Below are 22617 nucleotides of genomic sequence, written 5' to 3' on the forward strand. Positions count from 1 at the left end.
TATGTTAGCAATATGTGTGTGTGTTTGGTATGTTGTTTGTAATATCTGTGTGATTCGGAGCATATCTGTGGATTCCCAACATGGTTCCTACCATCAGTTAAGTAAGCCTTGTGATTATCCTTAGTGTCCTGTACAATTTGTATCTTCATAGGTTCATGGGTTCATACTAGGCTATCCAGAGTGTGTGTGTCTTTCACCGCCCCTTGCTATGTGACTATTATGGCCATTTATGATTTTCTTTACTGTGCCTCTGTCTGGTCGTGACACAGTGAAGACCCCCAGTATACATGTACGATCATCCATCCACTTGGCAATATTCCTGTTGAGGGGTGTCAGTGAGGGGCCCTGCCTAACATGGATTGGGATCCTGTTTCTGGGTGTGGGGAGCCTCTGGGTTATGTATCTGTCCCTCCAGCACATCCTATTTCATTATGTGTTGAGGCTGACATCTGTCACTCTCACGGCTCCAATGGCTTTGATTTCCTGTGGTGGAGCATGTCCATTACTCCTGTGTTGGACATGGCCTTGTACAACAGACATACAATGTCTCTGTGTAGGCATTCTGTGACTGCATTCAGCTGGGGTGTCTACAGCCAGGCAGCATATAACATATATTTCACACACTTTATCCTCTTGGTGGGGTACTTTTGAGGTCTTCCGAACCACTGCAGGTGTCACGTACGGTACATCCCATATGAGTCATTGTACTAGATTATGGGTCTGATAAGGGAACAGTACAGGGGCACAGTGACCTCTGTTGATGTAGATGTGAATCCTTTCATGATACGGTGTCCAATATCGACAATCTTCCTAGCCACATTGGCATTGTGTGTCACATGACAGATTACTGTCGACTTGTGTCCCTAGGTCCCTGATTACTCATTGCATACATAATGGTTTACCACCTATGTGGTAATTTGTGAGTACCTTGTCTGGTATTTGGTCGGACATTCATACTGTCCAGTGTCTTCAGGATGTCTGGGTGGAGTTCTTGTGTGTGAGAGTGTGGTCTGTCGCATGCTGCAGACTGTACAGCAGTTTTGACTACACTTAGGTGCACATGGGTGGTCTCCGCTGCTTTGTGCATTGTCAGTTACCTGGCCATATGGGTGTCTGTGCTGCATATGGATACTCCCCCTCCTTTGATGTTTTGGTCCAGGTGTTGGGGCCATAACACATGATATGTGGTATAACCTGGTAGTGCTGTTGTGCTATCAGTAGGCTTGCAGCAGGCTTCTGTCACTGCACAGACATCGATGTTCTCCATACTGCGAAGTGCCTCAGGGGCATGCATATTGCAGTTTACACATCTGGCATTGGTCAGCATTACCCTTATGTTTCTTACCACTTATGTTTTCTAGGGTGGTGGGTAGTCTTTTTGGCCTTGCCTACATACGGCTCTATGGAGGTGGCAAAGGCCTTATCCAGTATCCAGACGCCCAGGGGTAACAGGTGCAAGCCAATCCTGGAACAACAGCATGGCTTGTCATGGATGACAACTCAAGCAGACAGACATTAGACCCTCTTGGACTGACAGCTGTAACTGTGCCACATGTTAAAGATGATCATTCTGTGTTTGTACTGTGGCATCATTCTTGGTGAGGGTTGGATGCTGCAAACAGCCAGTGTCATACCAGCCTGGGGTACATACTCAGAGAACTCATCCATGTCTCTTTTCATGTAGTCCAAGGAGGTACATCTCAGGTCATTCACACCAGCATGGACAATGAGTGCATCATATTTCTGCTTGCTTTGGGGTGACCTGTGTACTTGTGTTATGTGGCATATTGTGGCAGCCTACAGGCAGCTTACTGTACCCTTTCCCTTGTTCAGTCTGGTGAGTGGGACAGCAGTGTGTCTGCCTATACAGACACCTATTACAACTGTATCAGGCATGTTGTTTCTCCTTCTAGCCTGTGACTGTTTGGCACACCAGCTTTGTGTACTATGTGTTGCATGTGCTATGTTTGGAGGTTGTGGTTGCTTGGGATCTGCTTTGGAGGCTTCTGTTGGTGTGGTGTGTTTGTAATTAGGGCCTCCGGGAATGTTTTTCTGTGTTTATGTGTTTGGTTTACAGTTGTGATAGGTCTATGTGGGACTGGGTTTGTGGTGTATGTGGTTACCTTCTCCTCCTGACTAGTTTTGACAGTACTGAGTTGGGGGAGCTCAGCCTCCGGTTTGGATACATGGTTGCATCTCTCACATATATTTGTATTTATTGGGGGGAGTTGTGGGTTGTCTGTATACTTGGGCCAGGTGTCACATTGCCTCTGGATTCACAGATTCTACTTGTTGTGTCTGGACTTAGTGGATTGTATGTGTGGACATATTTTATTGCCATACTACTGATCAGTGATTACTTCCCTTTTTATGTTTGCTCTATCATGTAGTAGCTTTCTCATTCTCTTGCATGGTTTGGTAATGGCTGGAGTCCAGCATGCCAGATGCCTCCATGTATGGCATTGTGTCTTGTTGTTATTTGTGATTGCATACTCCAAGCATTCCTGGCTGTGTTCATGGAATGCCTGTATAATATGTTCTGCGCTGTGTCCCATATTCTGCACTTGCACAGGGCCTTTCGTGGATTCCACATCGGTTTGGAGGGGTGCAACCTATGCTTTACACATGTTTTTCACTGTGGTATTCTGGCCAGGGACTGGGGTCGGGATGTGTATATCCAGTGTGATTACTCTATGGTCTGGTCTTACCAGTGAGGGATACACTTCACATCTTGCCATCCAGTACACATGTCGCTGATTATCACATCCAGTATGCTTACCCCTCTTGTGGGAGTGGTACATTGTTCCTGGGCATTTTGGTTTATGGATTCTGGGAACTTTTCTCCTACTGTGTTGGTGTGAGTATAATGCTCCCAGTGTATGTCTGGGTATTTTCAGTCAAGCAATATAATGTGGTTTGGGGGGCTTGATATATTCATGTATTCCAACATAGGCCAGGTGCAGTTCCTGGTATTAGGACAGTAGTCTGCAGCAGGCTATATACTGGGAGGCGGTTTTAGCCATTGGTATTTGACCATGGCTAATCCATGCTGCTTCTTGTTGTGGTACCAACATGGGGGTGTGGTTATCCTTGACATTTATTGCTAGTCACCCTCCTTTTGTACCTTGTTCCATGTTTTGCGGCTGTACAGCACAGTATGAGGTGTGACCTGGTAGTGTTAGGGTGCTGATGTGAGCCTTGACCCAGTTTTCTATTACAGGACTGATATCTACATTCTCCATACTCTGTGCGTTTACACTGCACACATCTTGCTGTTTAGACTTATGGCATTGGGTAGTATTACATCTAGGTTCCTATCCCTTGTGGTACCTATAAAGGTGGGTTTGTGTTTTGAGACTTACCTATTCAGAGCATGCTGTGGGTACTGACAGTCTTTGCCAGTATCCATGGGGCCTGGAATGATAGGTGCACACCACCCCTAGCAGGTGGTGCATCATGTCATGCTCCTCATGTCTTCCCAGGCTGAAACACATTGGCTCCCCTTTGACTAACTGCATTACTTCAGCCAGTTATTGCACTTGATCATCCCATCGTCATTTTGTGGCTTCATGCTTGGTGAGGGTGGATGTTAGTCAGGGTCCTCAGGTGTGCATATAGTACATGGTGTTACATTACTTAACACATGGCATTCATGCCTCAGGTGGTGCTGCAGGGCTGCCTCTGTCGGATGCGCAGATTACACTCCCTGTACATGTTTGTGAGCAGGTCATGTCATTTTAGGCATCCCTGTTATTATTTGAGTGAGTCAGAGGGGGTATCATTCTCAGGGTTCCTACTGAGCCAGTGTATGCGCTATGCGTTGCCTCTTTGCCAAGGCCAGGGCATACTGGGCACGCCTCCTTCTGTGTACTGGGGCAGGCTCAGGTTGTTCCTCCTCCGAGTCATGCTCTGCCTGTGATAGCCTTGGCAATGGTAGGGGGCTGTTTGGCCCAGCCCTATGCTGGTCCTGCTGCAGCTGTTTTCGCAAGATCATATTATGTAGCATAGCACATACCATGACAATTTGGGTACATGTAGTTGGTGTGTACTGCAAGGCTCCACCAGATGTGTCCAGACACCGGAACCATGACTTGAGCAGCCCAAACACATGCTCTATTACATTACGTGTTTGTGCATGTGCCTCATTATGGCGTTCCTGTTCAGGTGTGTGTGCATTTCTGATGGGTGTCATCAGCCACGGCTCCAGTGCATAACCTGCATCCCCCACTAGGTGTCCGTGTGGGATGTCTCCATTGGCAAATGTCTGGTACAGCTGCGTCAAATGCCAGATGTGGGAATCATGGTAGCTCCCAGGGCAGCCAGCACACACATTCATAATTATGCCCTGGGCATCACCCATGACCTGGCAGTTGATGGAGGGGAAGCCCTTGCGGTTAATGTAGGCCCTACCCTGCTCACCGAATGGTGCTTTGATGCATATGTGCGTGCAGTCTATTGCACCCACTACCTCAGGGTATTCTGCTATTTGCTGGAAGAGACGCATATTGCTGGCCAATACCTCACGGGCATTGGGGAAATATACATGATCACCGACATGTGCTGACATGGCATCCAGGAACTGGTGCAGTACCCTGGAGGCTGATGCCTGTGATATCCCCATCATATCACCAGTTGGTCTTTGGAAGGTACCTGTTGCTAGTATTCTTAGGCCAACACATACCTTGGTTTCCACTGGGATGGGTTCCCCTCTGTTGGTTCTGTGTGTGAGGCGTGGCCTTCACAGCTCAACTATTTGCTGCAGGAGCTCTCTGTCCACTCTGTAGCGCTCTACTATCTCCAGCTCATGTAACCCATGGTAGGTGACCCTGGGCCTGTACACTCTTCTCCGTCTCCTCACTGTGGGTTTTCTGGCACCATCTGCATTGACACCACCCTTAGCAAGTCGCCTATGTCTCATTATGACAGCTATGGCAGCCCCTAACATTTCTGCTCTGAGTTAAGCTTTTTCAGTTTTCACTTCTAATAGCTTATTCCTGTCTTGCAGTGTCTCTTGAGAGAAACATCCTGCACTGCTGTTTGCAGAGTTTTAAGTGCTGGGCTGGGCTAGTATTCTGCCTGTGTAATTGCCTGCTTCTAATTGTTTTCACCTGATAGCTCCAGCAGTATTCCCTGCTAGCTTCCTACTAATTCTGTTGCTTCCTTTTTTCTTTCTGTTTCCTCAGGGGGAGAGCAGCGTGCATACCAGCAGAAAAATGCTCACAGTGGCTTACACGCGCGCACACATGCTTACATGGTTCAGGATCTGCCTATTTGGGTTAAAACGCGCGCACAACAGCGCAAACAGGATTACAAGTCTGCCAACAGGCTCCTACATGCTCATTCTGCCCTACAGGCGTGCACACCAGCGCAAACAGTGTTAAACATCTACCAACATGCTCCCACATGCTCAGTCTGTCTTACACACGCGCACACTGCCCTACTCGCGCTTCATGGCATGCACACATGCGCATGCACGACCAGCAAGAAACTTTGGTGTAAGTAACAGTGTACACTTTCCATTTCTTGACTTTCCCATGCTTATCTTGTGGCACTCCTCACTCCCTGATCTGTGTCTGTCATCTGTCATGTTACACTGACCTCCAATGAACTGCATTTCTTTCTAACATTCCCCCCTGTGATGTCACCTATCTCCTACTCTATTCCTCCCCCTTATGTATCTCTTACACTACTCAGACTGTGCTCATTTGCTATGTGACTGTGGGATTCAGTATCCTAACCCTCATTTACATGAGATTGCCTACTAATGCTTAGTTATATGTCTTAGACTCAGCTTCCCCCCTTAGCAACCACTACACGGTGGCCATGTTGTTTTTGGTCTGCTGGTCCCTGCATTGTCATTCCATGTATTGCCTAAAACCCACATTTGTGGGTTTATAACCTTCATTTTTATGTTTTATACAGTGCAGCCCATTTGCGCAGGGCTGCGCTGTATATTTTTATTATTTTTGCATTGGGTTACCTTGCCAGTGGCCACATATTTGGCCATTGGCATGCTGCCTGACACATATGCACCCTTTATTTGGAGCTGACATGGCTCCGTTGTGATTTTTGCAGAAACGTACTCCATTGTCAACTGAGTACATTTCTGCAGCTAAAACATCTCTTACACGGGCTGGTTTCTGCTTTGTGGATCGCTAATATACCTCATTTGCATACCTTTCAGCTGCAAGTGAGGTATTTAGCATATCCACGCCAAGTCCGTGTAAGAGACGTTTTAGCTGGTCTCTTACACAGAGTTTAGGGCTGTTCCTGGATCGCAAGGCTTGCATGGAGTGTTACACGTCTCTTACACTCCGTGCAAGCCTTCGTGAATCCTGTCCAATGAGTATGAGAGATATAAATATGAACATCAGCGTATATATACACAAGTATAGAAAAAATGTAAATTGAATTAGAGCAAAGGAAATTGAAGAAGTTAGATCATGAAAAAAAGCAATATAATAGTGGTCAAGCTTATCCCAAACCACCAAGGGTTGGCTATGCTATGGAAAGTGGCACAGACATTAATAATTAAGAACAGCAAGCAGGACAATCAGTTCAAAGTAATACTCAAACACAACTTGATTTGCAAGAGGAGAATTTGATTGTTAATGACCAAAATTATCCTTCTTTAAGAAGATTAGAAAGGATTCATAACAGGAACAATCATAACAACTCCAATTGGTCTAACAACCAAAATGTTTACACTTTGTCCAGAAGGAATCAAAGAGGCATGGGTGGTTACCAGGGCAAGCCAGGTTCAGAGGTTACAGTTGGTAACCATGAATATTGAACATAATGAAAGTAATGTCACCATGGTCGATGATTTTCTGGACAATAATTATATGACTGATGTTTTTTCATAATATTATTAGCAATAATGATGAATTTTCAGTCATTTACAAAGCAGATGATGGTATATACACTAATTGCTGTAATAATGATGGATTAAATGCACAGGTACAAGGCAACAATATTTTTAATGAGAAGCCTAATATAGAATTTAATACAGCCCAAGACTTCAAGGTGTATAATTTTTCTGATACTTGTATTGATGAGACCATGGTTAGTTTGTTGAGCAAAGGTTTAACCTTTGTTCCAACACAAAAAACAAAGATGGCTGATGTCTTAATTGATTTAAAAATCTTTTTATGAAAATTGAATTTTAGAATACTGTTTGGTAATGATGGTAATAACTTCCAGCAAGATGTGCTAAGGATTAGTAATGCATTCAAACCTCCCCTGCATCCGGTTTTGGTGTTATTTGAAAAATATGTGAATTGGACATTAGGAATGTATTGACTAAAAGGAATAGGCAGGGTTTATATTACATCAACGAATGATTAAATGTTTGAATCTGTAAAGGTTGACCTTTACAGATCGAACATTTAAATGTTCGAAGATGTAATAAACTAAAATTAAAAAAAAAGAAAGTAACAGGAAAGGGTTTTAGCAGGGTGCAAGACCCCCTGCACCCCTCACACCCCCCCACTACTGAAATATACCAACTCTGAGATTGCACATCAGTGCACTACAGTACGGAAATGGGAAATTTCCCATTCCCTACACTGTAGCGTGATCTTGGAGTTGGTATATTTAAGTAGCAGAGGGGTGCAACCCCCTTACACCCTTTAGTTTTTGTTTTTTTTGTCACTTTGTTTTTTTTTTTTAATTTTTAAACATTTTCAAACATTTAAATGTTCGATTTGTAAAGGTCGACGTTTTCAGATTCAAACATTTAATCATTCGTTGATGTAATATAGACCCGAATAGGCATTATAAACACAAAAATAATTTAACTAAGGAAGAAGAGCAGATACTGTCATTCCTAAAACAACAGAACATTAGAATAATGAAACTGGAAAAGGGAGATGGTTTAGTAGCGATGGATGCATTTGATTATAATGCCATACTTAATACTGATTCTTATGTAAAAGTAAGTAAAATGAGCTAAACATACCATATAGAAGAATCAATGTTATGCTCAATGATATGTTCTTGGAAGGTAGGATAGACATTGACATATTCAACTATTTGAGTATGATTTCTCCCACCACTCCTACTATTTTTGGAGCACCGAAAATACATAATGACATTTATAATCTTCCCCTTCATCCTATTGTTGATGGATATAACTCAGTCACTTATGCTTGCGCCAACTTTTTGGATTATAAGCTAAAGAATTTTTTAGAAAAACAAGCACAAATTTGTAGAGAATCATGGCATTTTTTTTTTTTTGCAGTTAATAAGTAATACTGTATATTCAGATGAGACATTGTTTTTAACTGTGGGCATAAAAGACCTTTTTCCCATCATCCCCCATCAGGAGGATATTCAGGCTATAGAGGAATATCTTTACGAACAAGGTGTACCACATAATGAAGTTAAGCGGTATATTGATTTATTTGATATTGTTTTGAAAAAACAATTAAATTAAATTTGGTGATGAATATTACCTCCAAAAAGTGGGCATTGCCATGGGTTCTCCATGTGGCACCATCTTTGCAAATTTAGTAATGGCGGAATGAGAGAAAAAGTTTGTGCTTAATAGCAACTATAGTGAGCATATCAATCTATATTTGTGATACCTGGATGATGCTTTTATATTATGGAAAGGTTATTGGCAATTAACATCCTAAGAACTTTTAAACCTGCATTATTACAGATTTGGCAAATAGTCTTAAACACATCACTGTTGGAATCAATTCCATTAGGAATTTTATAACAATGTAATCCTTGGTGAATTTCTCAAGCAATGTATTTGGACAAATAAAAGTTTTCCTACTCAATGTTTTTGTATGAGCTCAGCAGTTTGTCCAAATTAGGGATCATACATGTGCAGTTTCCTGGTGATGAACCTTCAGAGTTTGTCCCATTAAACAAATCATTGTTTCTATATTCAAATAGGCAGTCCACTAATGGATTTTTGTCTTTAGTTGCCAAATCGTGGTCAAGAAAACTGCAACCACCATCACATGCAGTAGTTGCCAAGGACTGTTGCAAAGGGCTTCCAGTTTTGGAACCACACAATATAGATGAATGAGAGTTCACAAAACCATTCAGTAAAGCTTAGGTTTTAACTACTGACTCATTCAAATACTGAATTAAAGTAGGGAGATCAGTAGGGATATTATAAACTGATCGGTCCAGTAAATCTTGGCTGTCATCACTAAAATCAGTTAAGTTCTTCTCTTCCATGGTAAAGATAGACTACAGTAAACAGTCTAAGAGGTACTACTGAACACTGTATAAAATAAAAAAAAAACTTCTAATGAGGGAAGGAAAAAGAACAAGAAAAACACATTTCTGATTTGAGTGCTTTCATTCATATCGAACTTCATCAGAAATCTTTCAGTATTCAGATATCAGTGAGTGAAAATTCAAAAGCAAAAAGAGAGAATAATATTATTGGTAAAGATCATCTATAAAAACTAAAGTACATTCTGTGTTACTGCCTAGGCAAAAACATGCACACTTGCAATTATCCTGACAGCTTCACATCAAGAAATATTTTTGGTGGCTCTATATAAGATTTTCAAAAATGTGTGAAAACGTACACGACATTCTATAGCTCCAAAGTTAACAAGTTATTTTTTTTTTGGATAATTTGCATGGTTAAGACTGCAACTGATATTGTATTTTCCAATCCCCTGGAAAACTCCTTCATTTAGTTTGTACTCAGTTGTCTGAAAGAACAATATTATGAACTTCCATGCGATTATTCATAAACACGATGATAGAAATGCCATTACAGCAATCTAGCTGTTAACGGCAAATGATAGGGATGCATCGATCTGTCACTACAAGACTGACCTGTCCCTTGCCATGTGAACATGCAGATTGTTTGGGTAAAAATCCCACATCGAATGACCCAAGACCATGCATGTTTCTAGAAGTAAGACTGATCGCAAATTACCAAAAATGAATCTAATATTTCTGCTGACAAGTAAAGGCAGTAAATCGCAGACAGAAACAAAGATTTTAAATGGTGACATCAGAGAAGAGCAAAAAAAAATGATAGTGTGTCATGGAAGATATTGGGGCTTCACTCTCCATGCCTCTTTGTTATTTATTACTAAATTCATACCACACACTGTGTCAGAGGTAATTGCACGTCCCTGAAACAGACTCATCTACTTACAGTTTCACTAGGGATCAATACTCAGAAATGATGGTACATATGTTGTAGGCAGTTTCATTTCAGAGACATGCTGATCAGCAAGTTTTGTGGAGATGATAAAGCTAATACAGGCACCAAATTATAACAACCTGCCATTGCACTTTCTTACTTCCACACTATTGTATTTGTTTGTCACTCTCTGTTCCAGAAAACTTACCCCTGTTTTGCCCCATCCTTTTCTCTCCACCCTTGAACTGTGAGTGGGTCACAACTCTTTCAATACATTTATAATGTTAACAATTGTAAACATCATACTTATTGCGTTTAAGAACCCAGAAAAGTCCTGCTAGAAAAGGGGATAAAAGCTAACATTTATAATAATCTTTGCTCTGAAAATAAGAAATCCTTGAATTAAAATGTGAAACTGGATATCAGCCTATAGTGTAATCTAATGCATTTTTTTGTGGTGTGATTTGCATTTTCTAGTCCGTGGTTTTAATACATTGCATTGCTGTTAATATTTAAGAATAACCAGTCGTGACAAAAATATGCATACATTTTATACTAACATTTTAGATCTATGTATACAGAATGTTGTTACAACATTATCTCAGAATGGATATGCTTTACCTTTTTTTCTTCTGGAAACAAATTTCAGAATTACTGCAACAGTGATGAGGATAATAAATAATACTCCGAGTCCAACTGGTATCGCTATACTTGGACTATCTGGAATGAAATTAGAAAAGACAAGGAAGTCTTTCAGACTTTTATAACTCATGTTTATTATCGTACATGTATATATGGCATGTTAAACTTGTCTGACTATCAAATAAATATTCTATTTGAAAGTAGATGTACCTTTATTTCACATTGCCTTGGTATCTTGTTTTGTCTTTTACTTATTCAACACAGAAGGCTCTTGACACAGAGACAGTAAGCTATATTTGCAACTGTTGCTATAAAATGAGACAAGAGGTTCTTAATCTATGGAGCTTAGACAAAAGTGAAACTCCACCGAGAGAGATCCTTGCTGATTACAGCCTAGTGATGTCTTTAGACTGATGCCACTAGGTGACCAGTGCAGCCTAGTCATATATGTATTAATTATTTGAAAACATGCTGTATGCAAGCTACTGAAAGATTTCATCTTAAAGTGTACATGATGAGCAACACAACTGCACTGGTATTTGACTTCTTTCTAGTGTTACTTCAGAGATATTCACTGTTGTTCATACGCTATTTATTTATATTGTCATAATATTTTTCTAAATGTTTAAACAACCAAATAAAACGAGGAACTGCATAGCTTCATATGAATGCTTACAGATGGACAATAAAAAACTGCTGACAGAGTGTGTGTGTGTGTGTGTGTGTGTGTGTGTGTGTGTGTGTGTGTGTGTGTGTGTGCGTGTGTGTGTGTGTGTGTGTGTGTGTGCGTGTGTGTGTGTGTGTGTGTGTGTGTGTGTGTGTGTGTGTTTGTGTGTGTGTGTGTGTGCGCGTGTGTGTGTGTGTGTGTGTGTGTGTGTGTGTGTGTGTGTGTGTGTGTGTGTGTGTGTGTGTGTGCGTGTACAGACTGAGTGGTTACAGAGCTGTTACAGACATATTTTATGTTTAAACCATATTTTAAAATAAATATATACTTTATTTATTAAGGTTTATATAATCCAGTTTAAGACCTAGAATTTAATGAACACTGTCACTCAAAGTTTTGTTTGTGCTGTGTAGTTTGCCATTTACATTTCTTTAGTAACCCTTATGAGCTATGATCATTTATTTTTATTTTGCATTAGATTTTACATTTATTTACTTGGGTCGTACACTGATGACAACTGATGATTTGCAGGTATTGCCCAGGTGAAATATTTAAAAAAAATGAGGCAGTAGGCTATACATGTAAAAAAAGAACAGCAAGTAACAATATATAGCAAAAACTGTACAAGAGCAATTAAAAGATGTAGCAACAATTATGAGAGAAATGCACATTTTACAATTCACATTAGATTTAAGGTTTACATTATGGTGGAAATGCTGTGCGGTAATAAAAACCAGGGTAGAGGGTGGTAAGAGTAATAAGGTTTGCTTGAAACGTGAGAACCTAACTTGATTTTGCCAAAAAAAAACTCGGTGCAATGACTGGAAGTTAAAGTACAAAATATCAGAGCTCCATTGGAGTGAATGAACTATGAGGGGAATTTAATAAAGCCTACACAGTCTTTTTTACCATGTAGGCATCATGGCACGCAGCTTACATAAAAGTAAGCAAGTTTTAGATTCTGTAAGCACTGGTGGGCGGCACACATGTATGCTTAAACAGACTTAGAAATAAATAATTAATTGCATCCACTTTCTATTTTTAGATGTCTGGCAGGTGCCGGCTATGTATGTATAAGCGCCGCTTTGCTCTGCTGCGCTCCGCACCACTCAGTGCAATGGCAATTAAAAAAAAAGAAAAAACTGTCTATACGTGAGAGCAGCTTGGCATTGCTTTTCTCTGTGTTGCGGCATGCAAACATGCAGCAATTAAAACAAACAAACAAAAAACAAACCATGAAAATCAAATATTCCACATTTAAAACAATTCACAGCATTTCAACAGAAGTGGGGAGCATTACAAGGAACCTCACCCTGTACATAACATCTGACTAAGCATTTACAACCACTGGTAGCCTTTACACTTCTCCGTACACAGATTCAGTATCTCTGTTCCTATGCACTGCCTTGGCAGTGCACCATCAATAATAGGTTTTATATTACAAGATCAAAGCTTTACTTAATCGAGTAAGTTAAGCTCGAACTTGTAATATCGAAAATGTAAATTGTTGAATGACCGATTTAACCCAGAGAAACACTTCCCTTGGCTGTTCTGTGGAGTATGCCCATTTTTCCAATTTGCAGTGATCTTGGAGTTGGTATATTAAGGTAGGGGGATGTGGGGGGCACCGCCCCCCACATCGAGGGAGGGTGAGGCCCCCCACTTGATTTCAGGTGTAATGTTTTTTTCTTTTTTTTTTTGATTCAGCCAAGGGAAGTGTTTCCCTTGGTTGAATCGACTGCTCGACAATTTTAGGTGCCAATATTACAAGATCGAGCTTTAGTTATTCAATTAACTAAAGGTTCTATTTTGTAATATAGCTGTCATTAATATGCCTGGTATGTTGCCGAGGGGCAATCATGGCCATGTACATAGATACATTCCCTGTAGGCTTTACACTGTGCCTACACAGATTTTGTTAAATCCTAGTGTATATCTTTAGTAGTGACATTATATAGGCAGCAGAAAGGAAGGTATGGTTCTTACTTTTAATTACTCCAAAATCTGTATAGTGGTAGGAATTTAATTTTGCCTAAAGCATGAACATTGCCCTATAAAGGGAGGAGTGTCATAGAGTGCAGCAGCTGAAATTTTATATTATTTGGTAATACAATGACTATAATTTAATAGGGAAAACAGACTCAATCTATTGGATCTTTCAGAACTGATACAGCCTGCTCCAAAATGGCATACTATGTGGCTTATATGCAATATAAGTCTACAAAATACTTTGCAAATGAATTATGTATGCATGTCATTGGTCAAGAATAGTTTGAGACCCTACAAAGTATTTTGCTCATCTATGCATACAAAATGTCCAGGAATTATAAGGTCCATAGGTTCAATGATGAATACTAGGCTAACTGCCCTGAAGGGCAATTTTAAGCCTAGCCAATAATCTGAGCTAAGAATCAAATCCTATACCTTGTGTCAGTCGGGTGAACACCTTAACCATTATGCTAAAATGTAATGTAACAGGCAATAGTCTGAATTATGATGTGTTTATTTCAACTGATTATGGTCACATTTGCCAACCCACTAAATAAAAGGAATAACACCAATGTTTGACTTTATTATGTATGTATGTATGTATGTATTCATTTATTTTCATTTATTGGGGGTGTAGGCCCATTAGGCCTACAGCCTAGTTTCAAGTGAGATGCACGGTGGCATCTATGCAGATGGGGATACATCTGGCCACGTTATAAGGAAAATTTTCCTACTCTTTTCAAGATTATCATGGAGGAAAGAGATACAAAGGAAGAAATAGGACAACAGAGATTAGTTATGAAGAAATACACGTTGCCGTTCTGAATTCCACTGGACTGAGCATCTAGCAGCTGCTTGAGTCAGATACAGAGCCAGCAGGTGAAACTAAAGGGACAATTTATGGGTTGATATTTTCAGCAAAACTGAGAAAGGCAGTAGGTTACCTGGTGCTGGAGATCATAAAAGATCTGGATTTACCTCTGAAATTAAGTGCCTCTCAGGTGTGCTCAAATTCTTTAAGAATTCTATAGCAATCACCTTCAGTTGCAGAGAAATCCATTGAGACATCATTGTCAAACTTTGGATATCCTTAAGACTTGAAAGTTATTTTCAATTCCCAAAGATGGCCCAATAAATTTCCAAAAGTTATTTAAACATACTGTGACTGCAGGTGATGAGTCCAGCAGTAACAACTGCCAGAATGGAATAGAGTTATCTTTTTTTATTCAGTTTTTTTTTTAAACTGGAGGTCCCTTTGGCTGATATAGATTATGGGGTGAGGTTGATCCCCTGGGTATAACTATACCAGAACTGTGATTAATTTTTCATTATTTAAAGTCAATTATTTATTATCTACATTGGAACTAGAAACTGGTTTGCAAACTTTGTTGTGTCATTTTGAAAGATGAAATCAGTAATGCCATAGCTGGAATTTATAGTTCATGACTTATATATGTTTTTTTTTTCTTTTAAATGACAGTAGCATACCTCTCATCTATAAAGATTTTTGCAGAATGTCCAGATTTTTGCTTCATATTTTTGGTCTGTTTTTCATAAAATTGCGGTTTACTGGCAAATTAGTGACAAATCTTTAAAGATTAAAGTTAGCAAATAATGACAGGCATTTGCGTTTTGGACTTCATATCCTTCAGAAAATTCATGCTAATGCAAAACCTGTTATTCTATCAACTTTCTAAGTTTGTAAGACCGATATTTAAAATCTATCCTTATTTGGGGCCTTTGTCCTGCTTTTACTTATGGCTTTGTCCATGTTTCTTGCTCTAAGAGGTTGTGAGGTATGGACAGCAGTCAAAATGGAATTTCTGAAACATTGTCAATTTATTCAGCAAATGATAAAATTGAGGTCATGCTGGAAATATGAAATTTGGATTCTCGTAAAGTTCTCTCCAGATATAGTAAGTTAAACTAAGACTCTTTATGAACATTGTGAAGATTTACTTAAATTTATTTTCCATTTTGTGTTTGATTTTATCGGATGCATGGCTGGGGTGGGGAGAAGTAGAGGGCAACCACCACAGACACAAAATGTTAGGAAGTGCAATGGCAGATGCCAATTCCTCGTCAGTACATTTCATTGATTACTGGCATTTGGAAATCACTCCTGGTATTGTATTTTCTATCAGAAGTGAAGTGTTTTAGAGCTCTTTGCAAACTGTAGCAGCTGCTTCCTATAAAACAAAAGCTTTTTTTTATTTCTTCGCAACTTAAAGTTGAAGAGACATGCCAAACCAAGGGATGCCACTGGGTTCCAGAATAGCTAGCTAGACCTCTGTATTTTATACTGCTTTAACAAAATTTAAAAAAACTGCAACTCTTTTGGCTAAATGTTATGGGTTGTTCAACTTCTATCTAAGTTGCCACCAGGTCAGGTAGACTAGGCCTCAGTTAAACCTCTGAAATTAATGGATAACATGACTGGAGTATATCATCCCCTAGTTAGCAATGGAATATAACTGTAAATGTTTCGTGTAGGAATAGAACCCAATGACCTGCTGGCCGCTGCCCTTATGGCTTGTGGGCACAATATTTAGAAATATAGATAGCTCTTATACAATACACAAAAGTCTATTACCAATGATATGAGTTTTACTGTGAAATAGTACACCTTTTTCATAATGTGGGATGGTGTACCACAGTAATGTGCATTTGTTCACCTGGTAAGTGGACTGGTCTGTTGACCCTTTCCAGCCATGACCTGAGATCAAAGAGCAGACAATTCATCATGATGTTTCAAATCAAAACTATATACATAATGAATACATAGCAAAATATAGAGTATAATGGTAAGATTCAATACAGATATGGTAAATGTAAGTGATCCAATCAGAGTGCTTTGAGAGAAAAAGACAAAAACATGAATAAAATGCAAGTTAAGAAGCACTTAAAATACAGTGTAGTCATACATATAATACATAATCTCCTATATGCAAGTGAAATATATGGGATGAAACTAATAAAAGGATGAGAAAAGTTTCTTAAATGAGTTCTATTATTCATGACATGGGATGGTAAGTACCTAACCATTGTCATGGCAGCAGTTGCAGGTAGATTCAGTAAAGAGATGCTCCTTAAGAGCATCGTCAAAGCGTTTAATAGTTTCTAGATTTTTGATGTCAATAGGCAGGTGTTCCAGGTAGCAGGTCCCAGTCTAAAGAAGGCTTTCTCACCTACAGCAGTTTTAAATGGTGGGGTTACTAGACAGAAAATGCATTGTATACAAAATCACAGTGGTATCACTACACTGGACAAAACATTTTGTTGTGCAAGTATATTTAAGAGATTACAGATAAAAGAATGATATATAAAAATGCAGATATGGAAAAGACTAACCCCAAAAGAAAACAATTCATAACATCAAAATATCAAAATAATGAAACTCAAAATCCATACAAAGACTCTTATATTCTCAGGAAATAAGTCACAAAAAACAAGCATTCCACTTTTCTGATCATTTTACTCTATGAACACAATAAAATAAAACAAACAAACTCTCCTAAACCATAGCACTACCACAGGACATGGTTTGTCTGAATAGTGGTAGTTTGACGAAAGGGGTTTTCTAAGGTAAAGTACATGTTTAGTGTTAGGATTAGCACACATTAATATGACCTACCAACCTAGTGCCTGCTTCACAAATCCCAGAACAGGAATCTGAAAGGACAAGGGATCTTGAATACAGAGAGTTTTGACAAACTATTGAATTTTCCTGATATGAAGTCTAGCCAGAGAAATCATGAAAATAGTAGAGGCCAGGTTTCCCAAAATTCTGAGTTATTCCCTGGCAGATGCTTAAGACAGCTGGAAAAATTCCAGGGCATAAGTCACACAAGAGAGTGCTTTGTCCTGAGGAAGGAAAGCCTTTGTGACAGATGTATCCATAAGACAGCCAAGAAATTTTATTCTGTGAGTATGAAGAAGAGACGATTTATCCATGTTTATTAGAAATCCCAGACTAAGAAAAAGGTTTATTACCCACTTGAAAAAGTTTTTACATGTCTTAAAACACTCTAGCACTATCAGACAATCTAGGTACAGGCAAGTGTGAATTCCCTGCAGCCTGCAATGAGCTATGACTGGAGCTAGGCACATCATAAACACCCTGGGAGAGTAGAAAGCTCAAGGGGCAAAACAGAAAGCTGAAAATATGACCCAGACACAGAAAAACTCGAAAATATTTGGAAAAGGTTGTGGACTGGGATATAATGATAATAATCATCTAAATCTAAAGTATGGAAGCTGCCCAATGAAATGAGAGGCAACACTAAATGAAAGGAGATCATTCTAAATTTTGGAACTTTAATACAGTAAACTGTTAACTAGCACCCATGGGGATTGGTAGAAGCTGGATAATGGTAGTTTCTGGTTGTTTGAGAGTTACTATTAAAAATAGGCCTGACTAATAATGTACCATATACTATTTGTTTGGTTTGACTTGTTCTCAGGTTGGGGAGAGAGGGGAATTTACTCCTATCTTCCTTTTAAAACTCTAAACTCTAAAAACATAAGGTATGTTTCTGCTGAGGGAAACAGAAAGTGCAACACATGAAAATTGTACTGTATTCCTTTGATATTATTTGCTGATTACTTGACAGTGCCAGTTGCTTGAGTTCCAGTTAAATGAGAGTTAACTGTATGAATGTTCAGACAGGAAAGGTTAAGGATATGCCTTCATGATCTTCCTGGGTTTGACACAAAAAACAGTATTGAATAAAAACACTGACATCATTTTAAGGATGATACTGATTCTATGACACCTTGAGTCAACATTTGATGGAAAATAACAGGGAAAAGGGAGGTATGAGAGGAAGAGTGAGAGGAATCCCCCAGAAAAAGGAGGTGACTCATACTGGAAAAGGTTTATTTACCCATTTACCAAAGTGCTTGAGAACCTATGCAGAGAAAGGAGCAAACAGTAGATCCTTATCCAAAGGAGCACAAAGAATTCCTGATCTAACAGAGTCAGTGAATTTTTGGGAATTTAACCAGGCATACTTTCTCATGACAGAAGCCATAGCAGGTGCTCTGGACACTGCATCAGCTGCATCATATGTACATTTTAAGGTATACTTTTTGACCTGAGAAATGAAGACAATAGTGCAGACAAGAGATGCCTTAGCCTCTGAGGTAGAAAGGTCAGCAACTGTTGCATATTGTGAAAATAAGCAAGGAAAAATCTAGACATATAAGCATTGCAGTTCACATTTCTAAAAGCTAGGGTGGAAGAAGCAGACATCTTCTTACCAGACCTAAGAAAAGATAAAAACCAGGATCCAAAACATCATGTTCTTACCAAACCTATTCAAAGTCCTACCCAGGCTATTGCAAAGTACTGGATAAGTAGTTGTAAGAAGTTCAGAAGAAGCATATTTCGATAAAGTAATCATTGCTGGATATCCTCTGGTATTAGCAAACAGGATCTGTGGTATTGGGGTACCTTATATAACCTAGCATGCCTCCTGGGAAAAGAAAACTATATGTTCGGTGAAGTATAGGCTGCCACAATATACAACATCCTTTAGGGCAGGAAAAACAGGAAGAACAAGAGCTTGCTAAAGAAGGGTCTTGAAGAAAGACAAGACTCCTGGGGGGATCTGAAACTTCCCTCAAGGTCAAAATCTACATCAGCAGGAGAGGAAACTGGAGAGAACAAATGCCATCATAACAGCTGAATCTCTGGTAGAGGATCATTATCTGAAAGGGGTGCCAACTTTTTTGTTTTACAGGGGAGACAAGTATGTGCCAAAATATTGAAAGGCCAGAAATAAACCTTTAGCAGAATGTAACCAATCCTCAACAGAAAGATGGAGGATATGTTGTCTTAAGTATCATTTTTCTAGGAAACTCTTCTGAAAAGGTATGGCTACATGAGCAGTTACTACTACAAGAAAAGTGTTCCACAGCAGAGTGTGAGAGAGGAATCTTTCCTATTTCCTTCACTGGTGCCAACAAGGATAGTTCTACCTCTTCCAAAAATGAGAAAGAATCAGTGGCAGATGATGTGCCAGACTCCTGTTCCTCAGTGGCTTCCAGAGGAGCAAAACTTGAGGGCCCAAGAGAAGGATATGACTGTACTGATGAACAACGCATGGCCCCACTGGAGTCACTCACCAGCGGCTGAGGCACAGAAGCTGGACTAAATGATAAAGCTTCTTAATGAACATATATTTTCTTGTGGACCAGGGAAGAACAAAATGATTTACTAGTGCCCATGTTCATAATGAAGCCAGAAAAGAGGTCCTTAAATTTATCAGGACTAGGCAAAAAAAAAAAAAGAAAACAAAAAAAGAAAAAAACAGCACATGCCCCTACCAAAAAATGTCAGAAATGTAAACACCTCTTTGCAAAGGCAAAACTAACAAGTAGAGAAGAATTTAACTGAAAACATGGCATAGCTTATGAAAAGGTACAAGAAGCAAGCTGCCCCAGGATGTAAAGGAAAGCCTTCATATGGGAATTACCATACTGGAGACAAAGAAATAGTCTGCATTGCTGATTACAGTAGTTTTACAAAGGTAATCCCCAACAGGAAACTTTTTTGCACAGCCAGGAAAATAGACCATTGGTAGATGTCTGAAGTAATGAAATATACTAGGGAAAAGCCCCAAAAACCTTTAGAGGTGGTTCGATTGGTGGAGTGGGGGGTGAGCCTTGACAGGACATCCCATACAGCTAGGGCTATTGCAGTAGTGATCTAATGAAGAATATAATTTCTTGTTCACAGTCATAACAATACAAAGCATATCTAAAACAAACAATAAAATGTTTAAAGACATACCTGAGAGATTTCTCTTCACATTTTAACCAACTCACTAACAAAACTATTAATTACTTGCATAAAATAAGAATTTGAATACACTTCCATAATCCAATGGTTCACTTTGTATCCAAAATCCAAAACTGAAATAAATGTGAATGTGAAATCATGGGCAGGATTCACGAAGCCTCCGTGTAAGAGTTACAAGTCCTACACGGAGGCTGCAGTTAAACGGAGTGACGTCAGCATGCCATGCATATTCATGAGGGCATGCTGACTCACACCCAAGGCTAACACGGTCTGTGTAAGAAAGTAGGGGGCGTGTCTGCAGGGCGAGTCCTGCAAATGGACATGCCCCCAGAAGAGTCACAGTCCCGAAAGTAAACCCCCATGAGTGAGTCCGTGTAAATGTCAACAAACACAACACAACACATGTCGCCACAGACTATAAACGTAAAATGTAAAAATGAACAAATATTTTTTTTTTTATATTTTTAAAAATGTTTGCCCATAATTGTGGTCGTTTGCGCGGGTGTGCCCTTCACTCAGCCACAGTAAGCAGTCAGTGGAAAAGCATATACGATCTAAATATGCAAAGTAAACCAAAAAGCAATAGCGTAACGGTAAAGATGTCGTCCAAAGAGAAGGCAGTCACGGTTCGAGCCCCAACAACATCAAATACTTTTTTTAGTGAAATAAGCACGAAACAATCCCCTGACATATATGTACATATATATAATTATATTTTATGTAAAATGTAATGAAATGGGCCATGTATTAAGAAGAAATGTGAGACAATAAAAATAAAAATAATTTTATAAGTGCCAATAGCTGAGCTATGCTCAAACAAGCTGAGTATGACTGCCTGCAGGTGAGCATTGGGTTAACAGGTGTAATATGAGTGCACGGAGTTGAGCAGCACTTTAACATGCTGCAACTGTGTGCCCATAGCTGAGTTGAGCGTAATATGCATGCTGACAGCCAAACAACGCGTAAACCAGCGTAACTCATTTGCACGGAGCTGCGCACCACTCCAACAAGCTAACCGACGGGCAATGTTGAGCAAGCTGTATCAAAACTGCCTTTACACAGACACACCTCCTAGCCTGTGTAGAGTCATAAAATAAAAAAAAGCAATGGCCAGGCTCAAACCCCAGATACCATGCACCATAGTCAAAGCACTGCACCACTAAGCCATGACAGTTGCACTGAGAAATGCAGTATTAGCGTATATATAGGAATGAATGTAAAGAGAAGCATGACAAAGCAAGTTTAGTGAAGTTGAAACATTTCCAAAATGGCCAATCACAGATAAGTGCGGGAAAAACGGCATATATAAGCCCCATAGGTGGGAATACACAGCATAACTGATTGTGGAACCTATTTGCAGTCAGGATGTCAGGTGTAGGAGAGGGTAGTTGCTTCCGAGCACAGAGGTGGGGCATTGAGGAGTCCAAATATATGGTTTGGCTCCTTGTCCACGATCATGAGGCTCAACTCATGCAGGACCAGGTCCTGTGGGGAGCGTACAAGGCTGAGGCATGGGACCGGTTGGCACATGATCTCACCAGTGCCACAGGAATACCAAGGACTGGTGAACAGGTCCATCATCACCATGCGGACCTGAAGAGATGGAAGCAGGACCAACTGAACCATTGGATCCAGGAGGCCCGGCAAATGCCCAACGCCCCACTACTGAGTAAGTTCCATGTAATTATGTATGTAAGAAATTATCCTAGCTGATATTATGGAGATGTATATTCCAATATGACTTAATTTATACTACAGCTGCAGGTGCGCATTCTGCGAATCGTTGAGCCTATGTTGATAGGCTGGTGTGGTTGCGCCACCAGGCAGGTTAGTAATTATTTCCCTGTAATTGTTATAAAATATAAGTGATACAGCTTGTAAAAGAGGTCAGTGTAGTCACTTATTAATAAAGTTCAAGTAACAGTGTAAGAGAGATTCTGCAAGTACTGTGTGATTAGATAAGTGATGCAGCCTGTAATCTAGAAATAAAAAAGAAACAAGTCTGAAATAGAGCTGTTCCACCTGTATTGTAATAGTAGATAACCTGCTGCAGGCTGAAAATTACAGATAAATAAGCTGAGTACAACACGTGTGCAAAACATCCCCGTTTAAAATCTGATATATGACACAAGTGAGTCTGTTGGAAAGGATTGTTGTAACCAAGTAAAACATGTTCATAAAGCCTAGAATTAAGTACCATCCTGAATTGTAAAAATAAAACAAGTGAGAGTGTGAGACAGAGGTAGGAATCTACCAAGAAAGTTGTAATAACTCCTGAATAAAGTATACTGCAGTCAATACATGATGAAATGAATGAGAGAGGCACAACCAAAGAGTGAAATGTGTGTAATAAAGTACTGAAGCTGGAATGTCTGTCCCACAAATTTG

The 22617-nt window shown here is 39.7% G+C and overlaps 1 protein-coding gene across 1 annotated transcript in view; it reads right to left on the reverse strand.

Moving 5' to 3' along the window:
- LOC122799998 (cell adhesion molecule 1-like) overlaps positions 1-22617 on the reverse strand; it is an 886925-nt gene that overhangs the window by 267492 nt on the left and 596816 nt on the right. The window contains exon 4 of the mRNA XM_044069450.1: positions 10751-10849. Within this exon, the coding sequence (XP_043925385.1) occupies positions 10751-10849 (99 nt within the window). The remainder of the gene's footprint in view (positions 1-10750; positions 10850-22617) is intronic.

The sequence above is a fragment of the Protopterus annectens genome, chromosome 4.part0, assembly GCF_019279795.1.
Source record: "Protopterus annectens isolate FY-2018-M chromosome 4.part0, PAN1.0, whole genome shotgun sequence".
NCBI classification, from domain to species: Eukaryota; Metazoa; Chordata; order Ceratodontiformes; family Protopteridae; genus Protopterus; species Protopterus annectens.